The sequence below is a fragment of the Ochotona princeps genome, chromosome 22, assembly GCF_030435755.1.
Source record: "Ochotona princeps isolate mOchPri1 chromosome 22, mOchPri1.hap1, whole genome shotgun sequence".
Taxonomy (NCBI): domain Eukaryota; kingdom Metazoa; phylum Chordata; class Mammalia; order Lagomorpha; family Ochotonidae; genus Ochotona; species Ochotona princeps.
Window position 1 is genome coordinate 7860874 of NC_080853.1, and position 22217 is coordinate 7883090.

A 22217-nucleotide genomic window follows, 5' to 3' on the forward strand; every position below is an offset into this window, starting at 1 on the left:
AAAGTGCCATGTAGCCCAAAGTCAGCACCTGTAGCCACCTGGGCACCTGAGGGTTGGGTGAGCGTTAAGGCTCAGATCTCGCACCTGCCTGCCTTCTGAGAGTTGACTCTGCCGTGTGCTGGAAATAGGAAATCAAGGGCCAGACACAATGACTCAGTGGCTAAATCTTCGCCTTGTAAATGCACGGATTCCGTATGGATTCCAGTTCATGTAGCGGCTCTCCATTTTCCATCTAGCTCCCTGCTGTAGCCTAGGAAAGCAGCAGAGGGTGACCCAAAGCCTTGGGCCCCTGCACCTGCATGGGCGACCTGGCTCTTGGCTTTGGATCTGCTCAGCTCTGGCCATTGTGGCCACTTGGAAGTAAGCCAGTGGACGGAGATCTTTCTCTTTGTAAATTTGCCTTTCCATTAGAAACAATAAATGAATAATTTTTAAAAATTAGAAAATCAAACGCTCTTCCCACAGAATTGCGAACTCCACACTTAGAGTACCTGAAGGTGTCTCTCTCGTTCACTCTTTTTTTTTTTTAAAGATGTAAAGTCAGATAGAGAGGAAGAGAGGCAGAGAGAGAACGATCTTCCATTCTATGATTCACTCCCTAAGTGGCTGCAATGGCCAGAGCTGTGCCGATCCGAAGCCAGGAGCCCAGAGCCTCTTCTGGCTCTCCCACACAGGTGCAGGGTCCCAAGGCTTTGGGCCATCCTCGACTGCCTTCCCAGGCCACAAGCAGGGAGCCTGGGTAGAAAGCAGGGCTGCCGGGATTAGAACCAGTATCCATATGGGATACTGGTGTGTGTAAGGCAAGGAATTTTAAGTTTATTTTTTTCCAGCTACATGACAATGCACAGTCCTGGGCTCTTCTCTGCCAGTGCCAGAAGTTAGAACACAGTCGTCTTTCCCATCCGTGCAAGGCCCAAGCTAAAGGCCCCCTTACCTTTACCTCATTTCTGGAAGCATTTCTGGTCATTGACTTGTTCTGATTGCCGTTTTGTGGCTGTGATTATATGCACCTGAGAGGTGATTGGAACTATTGGGAAAGGTTCCATGTCCCCGTTGAGCACTGCCCACCTGGGGTTTTCAGTATTAAGACTCAGACAGCTTGTTTGGTCCCATTTGTGAGACTAGAATAAGCACCGAACACGAGAGCTTGAAGCCAAGTGAACTGACATCCACATTTCCTCCATGTGGTCATCATTGACCGCTCATCATACTCAGGGCACTGTGGAAGTGATGATGAATCAGACAGCAAAGGATGCCTTGTTGAAGGGCCAGAATGGCCAGCCCAAGGTGTCATGGGCTCAGTGTCCACACCAGCTCCAGTACTGCCTGGGGCCTCAATAGGCATCAGCCAACTGTTTCATGGCACTCCTCTCAGATGCTCAGAATTGATATGAGTGACCCCCTGCCACCTCTGTAAGACACAGGTCATCCCCTTCACAGGGACGAAGTAGAGGGGATAGATGGCGATGACTGGTTAAGAATCATTATGGTTTCATGAAAATAGATGGCATAGTGTTTGGTAAGGCAGTGAGGCATTAGGCTGGGGGGTGTGTATACATGTGCACCCATGCAATCCCTAGCTTTGTGTCTTAAAGACTTCCGGGATGTCCAGGTAGAGCCCATTCTCTAGAGGTGATGGCCATGGCCTGGTTGTTGTGAAAACTCATTTGTTCAGTGTTCTTGGGTAGACACAGGCCTTTTGCTGGCTGCTGTGGCCCCATTGCTCTGGACATCTGGGCTGGGTGGGTTGTGAGAACTGCTGGCATTCTTTCATCAGCTTTGTCCCACTGCAAATCTCCCAAAGGACAGTGGTTACAGCCCAGCACTTGGAAAGGTGGCTGGGAGCAGACCCAGCTCCACGTGTGCCCAGGAGGACAGCAGTCAGTCCCGTCTTTTTTGTGTGGCCGTGAGGGGATGCGAAGTTGAGCATAAAGAAAGGTTTTGCTTCTGAAGTCTTGAGGTCTCTCTGAACTTTTCTGGCGCTACATCACTAATCAGGTTCTCAGAGACGAGGTGGGGTACCAGTGTGTAAGTTAGTGGTTTTTCTAAAACTGTTCCCTGCGAATAGATGTCTCCTGGAGCCCTCCCAGCTACCTGTGGGTGGGGAATGTGGGTATCCCTAAAACACTGAATGCAATTCAAAGAATGGAGTTGGGGTCTCATAGCATTTTAGGACTGAAACAGGTTTTAAAGTCCAGAAAAGAGACCACAAGCTCTGCCAACCTGTGGAGTCACCTCTCTGTCCCTTTCTGTCTTTGCAGTAAACACCTACCTCTTCATGATGCAAGCGCAAGGCATCCTGATCCGCGACAACGTGAGGACCATCGGCGCTCAAGTGTATGAGCAGGTGGTCCGGAGCGCCTATGCCAAGAGGAACAGCAGCGTAAATGACTCAGGTATGTCTCTGGGACACAAGGGCGTGGTCTAAACCTCTCATCGCTGTCTCTGCTTTCACTTAAAGTATGTGTATTTATTGGAAAGGCAGAGTTAACCAGAAAACATAGTGAGCTTCCATCCACTGGTTCCTGCCCCAGATATCTACAGTGGCTGGAGCTGTGCTCAGGCCCAAGCCAGGAGCCTGGAACTCCATCTGCGTTTCCCATATCAGGGACTGAAGCAACTTGGGCCAGACATTAGCTGCTTTTCCCAAACATTAGCAGGGAGCCGAAGTGGAGCAGCCGGGACTTGAACCAGTGCCTGTTTTATGGGATACCAGTATCCCAGGTGGTGGCTTAATATGCCACTAAGCTCTGTGTTCTCTTTTGCTCACAACCTAGTCAGGGTAGCAGGATGGAGGATGCGTTTTCCTTGTAATACTTTTCAGGGAAGTCAAGAGCATCCTTCAAAAATATTTTCGTGAGATGACCCCGTTTCAATTGTGCTGCCGCCAGGGCCTCACCAGTAGCAGATGAAGCACACACCTGGGACAACAGCAGATCAGGAGCGCCGAGAGCCAACTCAGAAAGAAGTTGGTATTGAGTCACACACTGTAGATGGGGTCATGGCCGCGAGGTTTTATTCCATCATGATCTGGTCCTGGTTGACGCCACTAGGGGAGGTATCCTCTTCCACGTGAGTGTGTGCAGCCCAGGAGGACTTTGTTGGGCAAAACTTTTTTTTTTCTTGTATGATTTAATTATTTCAAAGTCAGAGTTGTGGGAGCAAGGGAGTAGAGACACACAGTTTTTCTATCCATCGGTTTACTCCCTCAACTGCCCATAACAACCGAAGAGTAAGCCTGGAACCAGGAACTCCACCCATGTCTCCCCCGAGGTTGCCAGGCGTCCATCCTGTGCCTTAATTCCAGCTCCAGGCTGAGCCTGGTGGCTTTGAAGAGAACTTTTCAGATTGCTCAGCTGAACACAGCCATGACAGACTCCAGAGCAAATGTCCCGGCCTCCTGGGTCTTTGCAGCTTTTACCCATGGCTCTTCTTATCTTAAAAACACTAATTGGGAAAGCAGTTGAGGATGGCCCAAAGCTTTGGGACCCTGCACCAGCGTGGGAGACCTGGAAGAGGTTCCAGGTTCCCGGCTTCGGATCTGCGCAGCACCGGCTGTTGTGCTCACTTAGGGAGTGAATCATCAGACAGATCATCCTCTCTGTCTCTCCTCTCTGTATATCTGACTTTGTAATAAAAATAAATAAATCTTTAAAAAAAACACTGTGTGATGAAGAAAACAAATTCAAGGTTAGCTGGCCTGCTCAACACTTTATTGTAACAACTTGTCCACAAATAGCTGTTTTGATCAGAGACTATGTGAGGAGTTCTTCACCTGGAAGGAAGGTACTGCTTTTCGCTCGACTCTTACTACAACATAAATTTTCCCCATGGTTCAGTTGAACAGTCCAAGAAGGGATGGTTTTCTTTCTTTCTTTTTTTTTTTTTAAAGGTTTGTTTTTTTTGTTTTTGTTTTTTTTAAGATTTATTTATTTTTTATTACAAAGTCAGATGTACAGAGAGGAGGAGAGACAGAGAGGAAGATCTTCCGTCCGATGGTTCACTCCCCAAGTGAGCCGCAACGGCCGGTGCTACGCTGATCCAAGCCAGGAACCTGGAACCTCTTCCGGGTCTCCCACATGGGTGCAGGGTCCCAAAGCTTTGGGCCGTCCTCGACTGCTTTTCCCAGGCCACAAGCAGGGAGCTGGATGGGAAGTGGAGCCGCCGGGATTAGAACCGGTGCCCATATGGTATCCCCGGGTGTTCAAGGTGAGGACTTTAGCCACTAGGCCACGCTGCCGGGCCCGAAGGGATGGTTTTCTAGAGGAAGAGACAGACACACAGAAACAGATAGACAATTCCCAGTTGCTGGTTCACTTTCCAAGTGGCCGCAACAGCAAGAGCTAAGCTGATCCGAAGCCAGGAGCCAGTGGCCACTTCTGGGTCTCCCACGTGTTTGTAGGATCTCAGGCTTTGGGCCATCCTTGACTGCTTTTCCAAGTTCCTGTTTGAGGCTTTCTCAGGCCACAAGCAGGGAGCAGGATGAGAAGGGAGCTGCCAGGACACGAACCGGTGCTTGCAAGGTGAGGGCTTTAGCCGCGAGGCTACCATGCCAGGCCCAAGACAACATTTATTATGTTATGATCCATTTCTAGGAAGCTACCATCTTGATTTTTCAGTTATTAAAACTGACATTTTGATGTTGTGTTTTTATTTTAAGATTTATTTATCCCATTGAAAGAGCAGCAGAGAGAGACATGGATGTTCCATCTGCTGGTTCGCTCCCCAAAAGGTGGTGAGAGTTGAAACCAGGAACCCAAGTACTTGAGCCATCATCCAGTCACTTCAACAGAAAGCTGGGGCAGGAGCAGAGTGTTGGGGATTTTAACCGGCAGGTGTGGGCATCTCAAGGGGCAAGCTAACCCCTTGTGCCACAGGACCTGCTTCCAACACTTTGGGAGAGTAAGTGTGTTGAAAAGTATCTCTTCATTCGCAGCATGGCCAATCAAAACCAACCATTTACATCTGTGTTGGAGGGATCATGCTGGGCTTAGGATACCCTCAGAGATGGAAGGCTTCCACCTCGCCTGGCCACTCCTTCTTGGGGCGCCAGACATGACTCGGCCCACCTCCTTTCAGATGTGACGTTCAGGCATATGCTCACTTTGAAAAACTTTCTCTGGGTCAAAGCTTAGCGTGACAATTCATGTTGGCTTTCTTCTTCTTTTTTTGTTTTTCTTCTGAAGGAGGTAGAGAAAGTAGGACATGTATTCCTGTGCAGTGCTTCACTCCCCAGATGTTAGCAACAGCTGGAGGTGGCAGACAAAAGCGCTGGGCTGAGCCCCTGCAGTTAGGGTGTCTGCTGCTGGCCTCTCTGGTGTACAAGGGGCCACCACCTTCGCACCCTTCTACCCCTCCTGCTAGGTCAGATGTAAACTGAAAAGTGAAACCTTCGAAAGCCAGAGCGCTTGCTTCGCTCTCTCAGCAGTTCTCTCCTGGCGTGGGTTGTGGGTGATGGACGAGGGGGGAGGTGCGCTGGAGCCCCCAGGGTGTGCCTTGCCCTATCCCTGATCAGCTGGCCGGGTGGGAGGACTTGGACTCCCTGTGGTCACCATGCCGAGTCCCCAGGGCCTCGGCGGCGAATGTCCTCTGGCTCTTTTCACTTCTTGAAAAGGCTTCTGCAGCTACCGAGAAAGTAGGTTTCATTTAACCTAAGTTGCTGTTTAAAGAACTCAAAATTAGAAATGAGGAAGTTGGGGGTTTTGGAGGTATAGTGTCAGATTGGAGGGGACCCTGGAGAGTTAGTGCTTGAGGGTCTCAGTGGCAACATGTTACTGATTGGTAATCAGATGAGGACATCAGCCCCATTTGCAGTATTTGCTGCTGGTGACCCTCGGGCTTGCTGTCTGTGTGCAGACGGTGGGCAGGGCTTTCTCCAGATTGTGAAGCAAACCTGAAAGTGGAGGCCCAGTGTGATGGCTCAGTTGGTTAATCCTCGCCTTGCAAACACCGGGATCCCATATGGCCACTGGTTCATGTCCTGGCTACTCCACTTCCCATCCAGCTCTCTGCTTGTGGCTTGGGAAAGCAGTGGAGGATGGCCCAAAGCCTTGGGACCCTGCACCCACATGGGAGACCGAGAAGAGACTCCTGGCTCCTGGTTTCAGATTGGCTCAGCTCCAGCTTTTGTGGCCATCTGGGGTGAACTAGTAGATGGAAGATCTTTCTGTCTCTTCTCTTTATAACTCTGCATTTCCAATAAAAAATAAAATGTTTAAGAAAAAAAAAAAAGCTAAGAGTACGACCAGGAAGGCAGCAAAGGTCTTGCCTCTTCTATAGGATTTTTGCGTTTAGTTTTATTTTTAAGTTTTCTGTTTTCTACTTAGGTTGTAGCTCTAACGCTTGTGTCTTCCATCGTCCAGAATCATTTTCTTCTGTTTCCGTTGATTTGCTTTTGAACAGGCCCAGCTCAACCTCCCCATCCCACCACCAATCTTGTGCCTCCAGGCCATGTAATTACTGTGCTGTTTCTAGGCAGCTTCTCCTGCCACACACAGGCAGATCACAGGCACAGGTCATGTTGTACAAGGGGGACCTTTAATTTGTCTTCTCAAAGACAGTCATTTTATATGTATGTGTATGAGATTTAATCTGGAGCTATAATTAACATTGGCACTTCTTCCCAGAGTTTTGAAGTTTTCCTACGTTTAGAAGAAGGTTCCGCTTCAGGCAGGTTTGCCTGTTGAAAGCAAGGTAAAAGCTTGGAGCTGGTTTCTTTGGGGCAGTTTTTCCTTTGCTGGCTTTGATGGAAAATCATCGCTGCTGGCCTCTGGGAGTAGACGTAATGTTTTCCATGAAACTGCAACTAGAAGGACAACAGCGATTTGCTGCCTTCTCCCCTGATGGAAGAGGCTGTTAAAGTTCTCCCTGCGTGGCCTCCTGTTGGATTTTGCCCACTGAGTAGGCAGCCATGTTCCAGTGTAAAAGGCATCCAGGCTATTTGTCATTGATTCCTGGAAACCTTCTTATGGTGCTTTAAAAAGCATGGCTGACATGAAGATTCTAGAATTCTTAGGTGGAAGTGAATTTGAATGGGCAGTTTTGATTTTCGTAGAGTCAGCAACCACAGAACGGCTTGGTGTGATGGAGCAGCTGCCCAGGAAGGTCCCTACCCTGAGCCTCATGTCTGCGCTGCTCCAGTGCGCCCGTGTGTGAAATGTGAGGTCAACAGCCTCCTCCTTGTCACACCATTACAGTCCCCTAGGCAGAGGCAGCTGTCTTCACACTCTTAAAATCCCACTGAAGTGACCATACCGGGATACTCGTGGTGTTTTTGTGAGGATGTAAACTCTTAAGAACAAAGAGAACAGCCATGGAGACCACAGCAGGACTGTTGGGAAGGTTGGAGGACAGATGGGCCCATGATGGAGAACTCTACAGTCAGCTCATGCAGTTACATGTGGGTATATATGTGTAACTTTAAAATAAATACATTTCAATAAAAGTGTTTTAAACAGTGTGTTGTAAGGAGTGAATATTCAGAAAACAAAGAATGTAGAAATACGGTAGAAATACGGTAGCACAACTGATTAAAAGAAGGGCTGGGTGGAGCAGAGCAGATCTCTTAGAAAGTAGAGAAAATGGCAGTATAGAAAATGGGGTGGAAAAAGTAAACAGTTACAGGAGCAGACCGAGGGGCCAGAGGGGGCTGCAGCCTTTCCGGGAAGGATGAAGTTGTGAAAGACCACCTGGAGGAGCGTGGTGGGGAGGACGTGGCAACAGGGTAAAGGCATATGGGACTTCCCACGTTTCTCAGCTATGATTAACACTTACAGCAGCAGCAGTAGCATAGCAACACCAGTGATCGTCCTAACCCTGCTGTGGCAGCAGGTGTAGGGTGGACAGAGAGGAGAGGGGAATGAAAACTTTCCATGGTGGGAGGCTGGAGTGAGGAGACCTGCAGTGGTCAGCTGTAGAGGCTGCTAAAAGTGGACAGCAAGTGGCAGTGTTCATCACACTGACTGGGAGAGGCGGGAAGAGCTCCTTGAGTGCTGATGGGAGGAAAGGGCTCTTTGGTTTCATTGCCATTGACCATGAACTGACGGCACACACACCTGCAGTCCAAGCACACCGGGAACTCCGGCAAAAACAGTATCATGCAGCTGCCATTTCATTGATCAGTGTGTTGTCTTCTAATCTTTAACTTTTTAAAGTTCTTTTTTATTTGAAAGAGAACTTCTATTCATTGTTTTATTCCCCACATGCTTGAATTAACTTGAGCTGGGCCTAGCCAAAGCCAGCAGCCATCTTGATTTCCCACACAGGTGGCAGGGACCTAAGAACTTGAACCATCACCTGCTGCCTCCCAGATTGCATGTTAGGAAACTGGATTCAAAGTGGAGGCAGTGTGGGATCTGGGATGCAGGCAACCCTCCATGGCCCACCCCTCATCCCCCAAAGGTTTTAGTTGCAGCAAGAACTAGCACAGGTGTCCTGGTTCTGTTGAGATGCCATGCCAGAATAGGGCCTCTGCGATCATTGTGCCGGAGTCACAGAACTCGTGTGTCCCTGCCTCAGTGGCCTGTCTTCCTCACCTCTCCAGATTATCCCCTGGACTTGAACCACAGTGAAACCTTTCTACAGACCACCACGTTTCTTCCCGAAGACTTCACCTACTTTGCAAACCACACCTGCCCTGAAAGGCTCCCTTCCATGAGTGAGTAGAGCTCTGGCTTCCTTCCCGCTGCCTTTCCCTGTGCACCGTGGTGACAGCCTCCCTACCTGTGGGAACAGTGGCTGCCCCGGCTCCCTTCAGCCTGGCTTGCGTAAGGGCGCCTGTGGCTGGGCTGTCGTCTTCTGCACCTTCTCTTTGCCTTGCTATATGCCTCTGCTTCTAACTTGGAATCTGTTAAAATGTCCCATGGACAATAGAAGCTGCCAGTTTTTGTTTTATTTTTAGTATGACTCCCCTACCAGTTATAACTGGCTTGATTGATACTGGCGAACTTACTTTCTGAACAAAGTACTGCTTAAAAACTTTGGGTTATTTTATTTTTTCTGGAATCCCATGTGTGAGCTAAAGTACCTGTGGTCAGTTCTCACACTCTTTCTGTACTTGGAGGCTCCCAAGATGGTTCTGCCTTTGTTTTTTAAATTGCTGTTTTTAAGACAAAGAGGAAACCCTAGTTTTGCAGAGTTGACTTTAACAGTGTGATGTAGAGGCCATGTTGGAAATAAGCATGATATTTACACATGCTTTCATCCACACATGAATGATTAATTATGGGTTATAGATTGTGTGGGAAACCTTGTGGTCTGATTTGTGTGTCTCATCCTTTAGGTCAAGAAAAGCTGTATTTGTCTGTGTTTACACTCAAGGTTAGGAGCAGACCAAGACTGTGGCTCAAAAGAAGCAGGCTTTTTAGACAGACCTGAATCTAATGTCCCTTCTTTTGGAGGGGGGCATGTGTGTGGCGGGGGAAGGGAACCAGTATTTACTAGTTGTTAATATTCTGCTTTAAAAAAGAGAGATTTGTTTGTTTGTTTGTTTGTTTGTTTGAAAGGCAGAGCTACAGAGAGGGAGAGAGAGAAAGAGATGGGGAGATCTTCCATTTCTGCTGGTTAACTCCCCAAGTGGGCACAACAGCCAGAGCTGGGCCAATCTGAAGCCAGCAGTCAGGAGCTTCTTCCAGGTCTCCCATGCAGGTGCAGAGTCCCAAAGAATTAGGCCAAACTCTGCTGCTTTTACCAAGCACATTAGCAGAGTTTGGAGCATCCAGGACTCAAACTAGTGGCCACGTGGAATTCTGGCACTGCAGGTGGAGACTTTACTCACTATACCACAGTTGCAGACCCAATATTCTGCTTTAAAAAATTTTTTTTAAATTATTTTTATTGCTCTGCTTGCATTGAAATGATTACTTATTAATGAGGCTATCTTGATTTTATTAAAGATATGTTTATTTGAAAGACAGAGTTTCAGAAAAAGAGGTCTCCTAATGCCTGCGGTAGTTAGAACTGGGTCAGGTGGAAGCCAGAAACCAGGAACTCCATCCAGGTCTCTGACATGGACCATTACCTGCTGGTTTCTAGCAACATTAGTGGGGAGCTGGATCAGAAGTGGAGCAGCTGGGACTTGAACAAGTGCTCTGATATGGGATGCTGGTATAGCAAGTGGTAGTTTAATGTGCTGAGCCACAGCACCAGTCCCATCTGCCGCTTGACTTGGGTCAGACTTCTGCATTTGGGTCTGAGTAGTCAGGATCCCCCACTCACTAGTGAATGAGCTGAGAAAGCGACTTGGGTCCAAGTTCAGCTGCTTGGTGCCTTCTCCTTCTTTGACAGGTTCACCTGCTGTTCTGCCCAGTGTGTGAATGTTATTTTTCTTACAGTCTTGGCTGCAACAGACCTCTCAGGCCATCATCCTTCCATATTTGCTGCTTTACCCAAATATTGGTGAGGAACTTAACATGTAGGGAAATGGCACGCAGGGGAGGAAGTCCCCGTCGCTGCTACAACTGCAGGCAGCTGGAAAAGCATTGGACCTCTGTGGAGCATAGAACTGGAAAGACTCTGCCCATCATCTCCTGGCCTCTTAATCCTTTCTCTCCCTCCCTCTTTGTTCAGAGGGCCCCATTGACATAAACATGAGCGAAATCGCGATGGGGGACATCCATGAACTCTTCTCCCAAGACCCTACCATCAAGCTCGGAGGTCACTGGAAGCCTTCTGATTGCCTGCCCCGGTGGAAGGTAGGGCCCAAGGGTGCCCGTGTGTGGGGCACTCCCCGTCACATGACATAGTATCCACATCACCCCCCCCCCATTACACAGAAATGCTTTGGAAGATCTCTATCTACCACTTGCATAGCCACGGAAATGCGTGTCCTTCTAAAGACCAAGTGTGGCGACATGGCTGGTGTGCCATATGTCTCCTAGCAGAGTGAGAAGTGAAAAGTGCAGTCCCTGAGACATGGTTTTAGTGGTTTTCTGCCTGGCTGCTGTCAAGAGAGGAGAGTGATCAGGAGCTTCAGTTCAGGACATTGCTTACGTCCATGCTTTCAGCAGGTGGTGAAGAACTTAGGAACTAACTTGCTGGCTCTGTGGGTGATGGAGCAGTGGCGTGTCTGCCCAGGAGTGAGCAGTCTCGTGACCAGCATTCAGTAAACTTGTATGGGTGTGAGTGTATGTAACTACATCACATTCGACAGCCCTATCAGCACAGACCATGCCGTGTGCAGACTGAACAAGCCCATTGAGCTGCATGCTTATGCATCTGTAGATGTAGTTGCATACATTGGCATGGTGTAGGATGTGTGTGCACTCCGGGATGCATTGACGCAGCAGTCCTCCCGTGTATTAGGTGTGGTGTAAGTGAAGATAAGACCCGTTCAGTACCCAAAAGTGACTCATCAACCTTCTGTACTTAGAAAAAGTGGAGAACAGGGCAACCAGCCTCCCCTAGCGCTCCAGGGGCCAATCTCCTGCTCTGCAAGGGATCTGGTTCTGGGTCCGAGCTGACCGATGGCTTCTTCTGCTGTGGTCCCTGCAGGTGGCCATCCTCATCCCCTTCCGGAACCGCCACGAGCACCTGCCGGTCCTGCTCAGACACCTGATCCCCATGCTTCAACGCCAGCGTCTGCAGTTTGCATTCTATGTTGTTGAACAAGTGAGTGTTTGTTTTCCCTGCTCTGAGACAGCAGTTGAGAGTGCTATGAGTGAATCCGTCCTGAGCAGGAGAAGCCGGGACTGCTGGAATGCCTGTGCTGTGCACCCCTCGAGGGAAAGGTTGGCCAGCACCTGCAAAGCTGAGTCCAGCAGGAAACCGTGTTCACTGCTCTGTGGGGGTCTCTGTGCTGTCCATCTCGGGTGGCATCTTCAAGCTCCAGACCCCAGAAATTGAGGCTCTGAGGTCGCGGCCTTGCACTCAGCAGACCACATCTGCTGTTGGTTGCCCGGGGTGTCCGCGGGCTTCCACTAAGATTGGATTTGTTTTCATCCTAGGAGTATCTGCATCAGATCAGATGAAGAGATTAGGAGTGGCAACCACTTAGCAAATTCAGAATGTGAAATTTTTTTTTCTGGTCTTGCATAGCCTTTTTTTTTTTTTTTGCCTTTGAATGGAATGTGTGTGTGCTATGGCCTGCTCCTGCCTGGCTGGGTTCACATGACACATCCACGTCACTGACCTGGCTGCTGTGTCTCTCGAGTGCCTGGGCCTCTCTGAACCAGAGCTCTGTGGCTCATTCCCCTCAGGACAGTGGTTCTCAACCCTGAAGGCTTTGACCAGCAGCCCTGCCTTGTGAGCCGTTTGAGACTCACAGCCTGGGTGATCCCCTGTGGGCATGGTATGTTATGCCTTCTGAGGGACCAAGGGGCGAGGGCCAAATGCCACCCTTCTCAGCAGGGGGGGATTGGAGGAAATAGCCCAGAGCTCTCTAAGACAACTTCTGTTTCTTACTGAAATTGCATCTCCTCATGGCCTTTCTTTTGATCAAATAGCAGAGCAGCAGGTTCCTTCGGTCTCACAGGTTGACCCAGGTTGGGAGCGGTGGCCTGGGAGGCTGAGTCGGCAGCAGCATTCACACTAAGCTTGCCTGTGACCGACTTGAGCTGGTGTCCCTATGGGCTGCCCAACTCTTTATCACCACAAGTCCCTGGTGAGCTTAGTTGCTTCTTCAAAACAAACGACTCAAGAGGAACAAAAACCTCTGTGCTTATTTGATTTGATTCAGAAGTAGAAGAATTACAGATGGCCTGCCATTGGAAGACATTGCAAGACAGTGATCAGCCCGCGGCAGTAGTCTGGTGACAAGAAGCAAAGGATCATAGTTATTTTCTTTTACCTTGGTGGAATTGGGTATGCTTATCTTGGACTTGTCAAATTCATCTATTCAAGAGGCAGAGAGGAGGGTAGGAGAGAGACCACGCTTACAGGTACTGGTTCTCTCAGAGCGCCTGTGAGCAGAAGTTGGACCAAGTTGAGGGTGGCAGGAACCTAATTACTGGAGCCATCTCTGCATTTTCCCAGGCCCTTCCATAGCAGAAAGCTGGAGTCAGGAGCCTGGGAGCAAAGCCCAGCACTGGTGTGGGGGGTGAGCATTGGATCACTAGGCCAGAGGCCGGCCTCAGGACACTTGATGGACTCTGCTTCCAGAAGCTGTGGAAGAGAAGGGCTAAGGATCCTTAGCTTTTTGTTTGTTTTAAGATTAATTTATTTTTATTGGAAAGGGAGATATTACAGAGAGAAGGAGAGACAGAGAGAAAGATCTTCCTTCCACTGATTTACTTCTCCAGATGGCCACAATGGGCGGAGCTGAGCCCATCTGAAGCTAGGATGCAGGAACTTCCTCCAGGTCTCCCATGTGGGTGCAGGGTCCCAAGGCCTTGGGCCATCCTCCACTGCTTTCCCAGGCCACAGGAAGAGAGCTGGATCAGAAGTATATGACAGTGGACACATGAACTGATGCACATGTGGGATGCTGTGCTTGGAGGTGTAAGATTAGCCAGTTGAGCCATTGCACCAGCCTCACTTTGATTTTTAAAGCAGTCAAGGCTAAGGGTCAGGTGACGAGGGGGTCACACTGTGTCATTGATGAGTGGACACAGGGAGCTCAGTAGATTCTAATAAGCTCTTTGGGCAGGTCGAAAGTGCTGAAGATTTTGTATCCAGTCCTTTTAAAATAAACTTCTAGGGTTGGCATTGTGCCTCAGCCGGTTAAGGTATCACTGCTGGCACTGGCATTCCATATGGACCTGAGTTCAAGTCCCTGCTGCTCCATTTCTTTTCTTTCTTTTTTTTTTTTTTTTTAATTAATTACATTGCATTATGTGACACAGTTTTATAGGCACTGGGATTCCCCCACCCCTCCCCAAACCCTCCACCCATGGTGGATTCCTCCACCTTGTTGCATTACCACAGTTCAAGTTCAGTTGAGATTCTTTCATTGCAAGCATATACCAAGCATAGAGTCCAGCATCTTATTGTCCAGATAAGTTCATCAGCTTCTTGGGGAGACAATCTCTGGTCTGAAGGCAGAGCCGGCAGAGTATCATTCCGATCAATTAAAAGCCCCAACATAACATCAGCAACAATTTAGAACGTTATGGATGCTGCTCCGTTTCTGATCCAGCTCCCTGTTAATGCACCTGGGAAGTAAATAAAATGCTTGGGCTGCTGCCACCGACTTGGGAGACCCAGATTGGGTTCTTGGCTTTCTACTTTCTCCAGACCCAGCCCTGGTTGTTGCAGCCATTTGGGGAATGAACCAGCAGATGGAAAGTTTTTCTTTCTCTCAGTAACTCCACAATATATTATACATACATATATATATATATATAAATGTGTATGTACATTTTTTCTAAATTAAGCAACCTGAGAAAGTTCCACTCCTTTCAGGTGGGCACCCAACCCTTTAACCGAGCCATGCTTTTCAATGTCGGCTTTCAAGAAGCGATGAAGGACATGGATTGGGACTGCCTGATTTTCCATGATGTGGATCACATACCAGAGAGCGATCGCAACTATTACGGCTGTGGGCAGATGCCGCGGCACTTTGCAACTAAACTGGACAAGTATATGTATATGTGAGTGTCATCTCCTCTCTGTGAAAGAGAGACAATGTAGGGGAGGGCGACAGAGGGAAGGGTGGTGACATTCTGTCAGCTGCCACCTAGATGTCCATCAGTGGGAGCCGGAATAGACACATGGAGCATGGCCTGGCACACAGTGGCGACTACATGGCAGGAAAGGGGAAAGGGAGAAAAGGCACTCACCCCTGGCACAGAGGGACCCAGGAGACCCCGCCTGCAGAGGGGAGAGGCTCACGTTGTGTGGTTCCCTGCCGGTAGTGTGTCACAAGCAGACAAATCTGCGGAGAGAGGGTAGATTGGTGGTTGCTTAGGGAGCAGTCACGGGCTTCTGGGGGAGATGGTGGGATGTCCTGATACAGATTGTGGTTATACTGGGGTGCACGCAACACGTGGAGGAATTGCTTGCTGTGCTCATTGAGACCTTAGTGTAGTGGACGGAGTCAGTTGGGAACGATTTGACCCTCCCCCGTGATTGACATACGTCAGCACACGGAAGCACACTGGGGCAGTGATACAGAGCGATTCACTCATGGCTGTTTGGAGAGGAGCCTGTTCTAGAACATAGTTACCCTTTCCCCTCACTGACCTGTAACATCCCGCCTGCTGTTGCAGACTTCCTTATGCGGAGTTCTTTGGTGGCGTGAGCGGCTTAACGGTGGATCAGTTCCGGAAGATCAACGGCTTCCCTAATGCTTTCTGGGGCTGGGGTGGAGAGGACGACGACCTCTGGAACAGGTACACGCATGTGCACACACGTCTGTCTAAGTCACCAGCTTGGCCCCTGCAGAGCCACCTGAACACAGATGGGCATGGTGCAAGCCGCTGCGGCCGGCTGAAGGTTGAGAGGAAAAGAACAAGTGAAAGGTTGTAACGAAACGAGTGTTGGGACGGCTCACCTTCCTGTTTTCCTTGGAGATCTCTGACGTCAGGAGGATTCCATTTGTACGTAAAGCACATCTCACATCGGGCCTGTGACTGTGGCCACCATGCAGGACGGAGCAACGCCAGTCCCTTCTCCCTCTGATTAGACTTTAAGGCAGCCTCACTGGTTTCCTTAGGGACAAAAATTAGACTACGTGGAGTCACCCAAGATGATTTTTCTTCCTTTTCAGAAGTATACCGTTAGGACCAGGCATTGTGGTGCTGTGGGTTAAGCCGCTTCTTGAAGTGTCTGCATCCGCTATGGCACTCGGCTTCCGTTCCAGCTCCCTGCCAGTGCACGGTGGCCCAGAAGTTGGGAGACCTGGACGAGGTTTTGGCCTCCTGCTCTGGCTGGTCCGAGCCTGGCCATTGTGGACACCTGGGGACAAGTAGCAGTAGGAAGATGTCTTGGTGGCTGCCTCACTCTCACTGTGTCCCCCATCTCCCTGCCTTTCAAGTAGATGAAATAAGCAGACATTTAAAACGTCTGTATCCCACCAAAGCAACCATTTTCATTTTTTTTCTCCTTTGATATGTAAAAATAAGCTTAAATGAGCACAAAATTGAATTACTCATACTCTGAACACCCAGAAACAGTATCTGTTACTATTTTAATGAGTTTATTTTTAGAAAGTGCTTAGCAGTAATTTAAAATCCCTGCAAATCAGTCTATAAAATACCTGCAATGCCCATTTCCAGGTTGTGAGGATTGAGTGAGATCGTGGATATAAAGGTCTTTCATAGTGTCTGATATGTGATAAGGTCTCAATAAATGTTCTTTGCTTTTATTATATCAACATTACACTGTTTTGAAAATGGGGTGGCTCCATTTAATTCCATTACATAAATGCACTATAAATTACATGGCTATTTCCTGTTGTGTGTTAGGAGTCTTTTAGTTTTCCTGTGAACACAGGTTAGAACATGGCCTAGTCTATGAGCCTGTTTCTTACTCTTCAGGACAGATTCCTAGAACCCCATCAGGCAGTTCTGCCAGAAATGTGTGCATCCCAGCACCCTGTGACCAAGACACCTGTGGCGGTGAAGCCAGGGGTGGGAGGCACGGCAGGCTGTCCTGGGGATATGTGTATGAGTGATTAAAATGATGTTTGTAAAGTAAGTAAACAGTGACCTAGAAAAGAACAAGTGGCAGAGAATTTCCACTCTGCTTGATTCCATTCTTTCTTTTTAGCTTATTTTGTTTAAAAGTCAGAGTGACAGAGAAGGAGAGAGAGAGATCATCCATACACTGGTTCTCTCCCCAGATGGCTGCGCAACAGCCAAGGGCTGGGCCAGACTAAAGCAGGGGCCAGAAACTCTATCTGGGTGGGCAGGGGCCGAACACTTGGGCCATCCTCTGCTGTTTTCTCAGGCGCATTAAACAGGGAACTGGATGGAAGTGGAGCAGCCGGACTTGAATTGGCTCTCCTATATGGGATGCAGGCTTCACGGGTGGCGGCTTTACCAGCAACACCATGGCAACATCCCGCTCTGTGTCTACTTTCTAGCTCAGCCTTAAATCTCAAGGTCTGTATTTGTTGTTTGTTTTCAGTGACAGTTTACTGGTGAAGATTCAGAGAAGGCAGGTTTACAGAGAGAAGGAAAGACAGAAAGATCTTTCATCCACTGGTTCACTCCCCAAATGGCCGCAGCAGCTGGAGCTGAGCCAATTCGAAGCCAGGAGCTTCTTCTAGGTCTTCTCTGTGGATTCAGGGGCCCCAGGCTTTAGGCCACCCTAGAGTCAGGCCTCACTGCCAAGAGTTTGGTTTTGTCTTCAGAGATGTGCGTCATGGGTTCCTTTTCTACAACCCGGGCTCACCCAAGAGGTGAGGGGGAGTGGCCCAATCATGTGTGGTTGCTGCTGGGGCCCTGGTCTTGTGCGTCACAGGGGGCTGAGCAGCAGGCCGCTCTATCCTTGAGCTGCCAAGATCTGACATCCAGCTTTGTCAGCAGCTGCTGCAGCAAGCACCCCTGAGTTGGCTAAGAGAAGAAACCTCAGGAGAAATGAACATGTCCCTTCCGCATTAAGTGTCTGCATGTTTATTTGATGGCGTTGGGTCTGGGGTTCCGGCTCTCCTTCAGTCACCATCCCTTTGCCCAAACATCTCTCATCTCTTCTGTGGAAATCAAACTCCACGTCCCAGTCAGGGACGTTAGTGAGGAAATGACCTCAGAAGACTCAATGGCAGAGCCTCCTCAATACTGATCATTTTCTCTTTTGCCATGTATATCCTTTCTTCCATACCTCATTTATCCACCAGATTTTTTTTTTCTTTAAGATTTTTTTTTTTTCTTTGAAAGGCAGAGTTAGTGAGAAAGGCAGAGATCTTCCGTTTGCTGGTCTGTGTTCCAAATGGCTGCAGCTGCCAGGGCTGGCCCTACACCTAAGCCAGGAGCCTGGAACTTCATCCTTATCTCCCATGTAGAAGACAGAGGCCTAAGTATTCGGGCCATCTGCTGCCACTTTCCAAAGCACATTAAGAGGCAGCTGGATCAGGTGCAGAGCATCCAAAGCTTGAACCAGTGTTAATGCAGAATATCATTGTTGCATCTGGTGGCTTAGCCACCACGCTGTAATACCAGCGCTATCCAGAGAATTACAAAAACAATGGTGGAACAAGAGGACGGCTAGCCATGTCTGCTGGGAGACCCCCTGCCAGAAACGAAAATGGAGTTGAAAATTCATTTATTTTTTTAAAGCTGACCCAATAAATGGGTTACATAGAGGTGCATGCCAAAGCCCTTGCCATGAGCCCAGTGCAATGGCTCAGTGGCTACACCTTCACCTTGCACATGCCAGAATCCCATATGGGCATATCCCAGCTGTTCCACTTCCCACCCAGATTCCTGCTTGTGGCCTGGGAAAGCAGTAGAGGATGGCGCAAAGCTTTGGGACTCTTCACTTATGTGGGAAACCCAGAAGATGCTCCTGGCTTTGGTTCAACTCAGCTCCAGCCATTGCAGCCACTTGGGGAGTGAACCATCAGATGGAGGATCTTTCTGTCTGGAAATCTGACTTTTCCAATAAAAATCTTTACAGAAAAATAAAAAAGCCTGGTGTGAGTCTGGGACTTGTGCTCACCGCTGAGATGTGACCACCCTTCTATCTCTTGCTCCTGGACAGGGTACAGAATGCAGGCTACTCAGTGAGCCGGCCAGAAGGGGACACGGGCAAGTATAAGTCCATTCCCCACCACCACCGCGGGGAAGTCCAGTTTCTAGGAAGGTACGTGTGATTGGGTTTGTCCGCTCTCAGGTCCACCACCGTCCTGAGTTTCCAGCTGGCATATGCCCCCCACCCCCACCTGTCCACATCCTGTTCTGATACTGGGTTCATCCTTGCCAAACACCTTCTTGAACTGGGAGGAGCAGGGGTGAAGAGTGCCTTGTTTCTAGGACACCCATTGCTTTCCTTTCCAAGTGCTTGTGAACAGAAGGCTGAGGGGCCCCAGTAGCATCGCTGTCTGTACGCAGCTGCCTTGCAGGGCTGGTGTGCAGAGCCCTGGCCTGAGGACACTGTCACCATCTTACCATGTCCTTCAGCCAGTTACTCCGCTCCAGGACACAGGAATGTATCGGTGTTTTTAGGAGTGGCCTTATTTGGGCTTCCAGGGGTTGTGGGGAGGCAGGACTGCTCACTGGGCAGCCAGAGGCCCTGAACGAGACTGTGACCTGCTCATCTAAGAGATTTACTGTCTTGCCTGGATAGCAATGTTGGACAAGGAGACTACTTAGCATCACTTAGCCTAGGTTTCCTTGTTTCGCTCAGGTGCAGAGAGAGGAAGGGGGTGCTGGGTGAGCATTAAATGACAGAACCAGGAAAGTGCCTGGCACACAGCAGGTGTTTCTAGTAACAGCAGCCCTTGGGTAGCCTGGACCTGCAGGCTGGCTAAGCACCTGCCCTGCCCATGATGCACAGGCAGCAGGGTGGGTTGTGCCCTATGCCCTGTGCCCTGTCCTGGGAGCCATACGCTCTTCCCTCCAAACTGGGAGGAAGTTGCTGTCCTCCTGCAAGCCAGCTCTGTTCTCTGTCTGCACAGGTATGCACTACTGAGGAAGTCAAAAGAGCGGCAGGGCCTGGATGGCCTCAACAACCTGAACTACTTTGCGAACATCACATACGACGCCTTGTATAAAAATATAACCGTCAACTTGACACCTGAGCTGGCTCAGGTGAGCGAGTACTGAGATGAGAAGGGACACACGTTTGCTTCCCCCACCGACCCTGCCCTGCAAAAGTCTCCCTGGTGACACGTCCTGGGGCCCGCTGAAGAGGAGTGCGAAACACAGTGGGGCGCCGCAGGCACACAGGGTCAAGGAGCTCACATGACTGAGCACACGCACAAACGCCTTCGCCGTCCTGACTGCCGGGATCCGGGGAGTCGACTCCAGGCCCCGTGTCGGTACCGGCATCCCCTTCCCACATGACGGACGCCTGTCCTGCTGCTGCTCCAACCCCCACCGTCTTTTCCTCCTGCGTCCCGTCTGCAGCGAGCTGTCTCACCAGTGACCTTCAACACTGCTCCGTTCGGCCTTGGAAGCCTAGAGGCAGCCCCCCACACAAGGCAGGTGTGAGCCAGGAGGAGCAGGTGACGCTACGCATCACACCCTCTGCGTCTGTGGTGTTCTCTTTGGTTTCAGGTTTTTTGTTTGTTGGTTTACCTGCTCTGAGTGGGGGTGGTGGGGGGAGGGGTGGGAGCTTGGGAAGGGAAATGAACCTAAATATATAACAGTCACTTCTTGAAGAAGTGTAATTGTAAATAAGCCATGAAAAATGCCTTTTTTAAGATTTAATTTTATAGCTGGTTCCAATTCTAAGTGAGGATTTATACTCTAGATCGCTTCCTTGGGTTAGCAGGTTCAGGAACTAAATCATGACCGAAGGAGGTTCCTCACCCAACACCTGGCACTGTGGCAGGCAGTGAGTGGGCGTGCTGTGCTGTAGCTGACTTGGGTCCCAAGTCACTCATCCAGCCCTGCGCTCCCACCTGGCTGCTGGGAGTCAGTGTCGTGTGTGTGGATTCACCCTTCCCTCTCCACTGCCTGCTCAAAGCAGGCCCCTGGGGACTCCCTGTACGAGCCAGGGGCCCCTGGCTCTTAGCACTGCCGCCAGTGTCCCTTCTCTTAGGGACCTTGGCTGTGCCTGGCCCACCTCTGGTGTCTGGGGCGTTCCCTTGGAAAAAGTGGATACAGAAGGATTCCCCCAGGGAACAGGTGCCACCCGCGGTGTATGGTAGGTCACATGAGAAATGAAAGGTATTAATGAGACCCATAAAACCCTGGGCACAGAATGGCCTCGCTCCCACCCCCACGGGCTTCTGGAAGCCCATTCTCAATTGCATTTGAAAGTGTGCCTGTTTTGCCCCGAGCTGGAAGCCCTGAAAATCATGTTCCCCTGAGGGCTTCTGCACAGTTCTGGAAAATGGCAGCCCCCACCCCTCTCTCCACAAAGCGTGTGTAGGTCTTGTGATCCAGAGCGGTTTCTGAAGAGGACTGCGTATTTTGTTTAATTGCCTTGTTTGCCTTCGACTTCCTTACTTTTCATGGTTTACATGGCTGTGTGTGTGTGTGTGTGTGTGTGTGTGTGTACGTGTGGGTTTTTTCCCGTTGCATGTATTGGGACCATGGACATATGATCCCCACACGCTGTGGGAGAGATTGGCCAGGCCTGTTTATTTTTGGTTTGGTTTTTGTTCACATTCTCATTCTTTGGAAAAAGTAGAATGGCATTTATAAAACAAATGCCTTTTGTGAAGCTCTTATCAGCTTATATGAGAGAGCAGGCGCCTGCCCTTGAACGTGCTGGTAAGCTGTAGCCTACATTTTAAGGCAAGCCGAAGCACTCTCCTTGCTTTTAGAAGCCCTCACCTGGGAGTGCGACACCCGCAAGTCCATTCGGCTCTCCTGTTTCTTGGTGCACAGAGCAATAAAGGCCCCTCCCCCGCTGCCGGCCCGGGCCAGCACTGGGCTGTCCCCACCCTGCTTCTGTGAAGGCTGTGAGTCGCTTGCTTGTGGCGATAGGACCAGCCAGCACAGACTGGTCTGGTGAGGGGCCACCCTGTGTAGAACCGGGGGAGTCCTCCAGCACCATCCTGTCCAGAGCTCCACCATGTGCCAGCTGTGCCAGGCAAGGCGGGCAGGGGTCGCCGGGAAGGGCCTCTGCTCTTTCTGGTGTGGTGTCTCTTCCAGCACCCTCGTCCCGCTGCGGGGCGTGCTGCATGGAAGGCTCAGCGCTCACGCAAGCTGCGTGTGTGTGGTGAGCTGCATGTCTGTTGGCTGCTGCACCTGGCCAGGCGCGCACCTTGCGTGCTGTGAGAATGGTTCCTCCTTCTGCATCAGTTTGGGTCATGCTGGGGAGGTGCAGGAACTCTGCTGTGACGTCACAGGAACTCCGGTCAGAGCCTTGGGGCAGCTGGTGGCCCCGTGTGGGGCCAGCTCGCTCCCACCACTAAGTCTGTCTGAGCTTGCTCTTAAGTTTTAAGAGGTGCCAGGGGTACATTTTTGCACTGAAATCTAAAGATGTTTTAAGAAAAAACACTTTTCACAAAAATAGTCCTTTGTCATTACCTTTGTTTACTCATATGTTTGTACATTTTTGTATGTTAATTTATGAATGATTTTTTCAGTAAAAAAAAATACATATTCAAGAACCAAGCCTTGGTGGTTGGCTCTGTTTATTCAGGACCACATGGTTTCTCAGGGAAGTTCAGATTCCAGAACTTGGCCGACCCCCAGGGTCCCCGACATGACCCTGCCTGACCCCAG

The 22217-nt window shown here is 49.8% G+C and overlaps 1 protein-coding gene across 1 annotated transcript in view; it reads left to right on the top strand.

Annotated features, from left to right (window-relative positions):
- The window catches only part of B4GALT5 (beta-1,4-galactosyltransferase 5), a 69109-nt gene extending 48387 nt beyond the window's left edge, over positions 1 to 20722 (top strand). The window contains exons 2-9 of the mRNA XM_036497132.2: positions 2262 to 2396; positions 8543 to 8656; positions 10567 to 10691; positions 11491 to 11607; positions 14338 to 14525; positions 15144 to 15266; positions 18577 to 18678; positions 19493 to 20722. Of these exons, the coding sequence (XP_036353025.2) occupies positions 2262 to 2396; positions 8543 to 8656; positions 10567 to 10691; positions 11491 to 11607; positions 14338 to 14525; positions 15144 to 15266; positions 18577 to 18678; positions 19493 to 19640 (1052 nt within the window). The 3' untranslated portion in view covers positions 19641 to 20722. The remainder of the gene's footprint in view (positions 1 to 2261; positions 2397 to 8542; positions 8657 to 10566; positions 10692 to 11490; positions 11608 to 14337; positions 14526 to 15143; positions 15267 to 18576; positions 18679 to 19492) is intronic.
- Positions 20723 to 22217: the final 1495 nt, after the last annotated feature.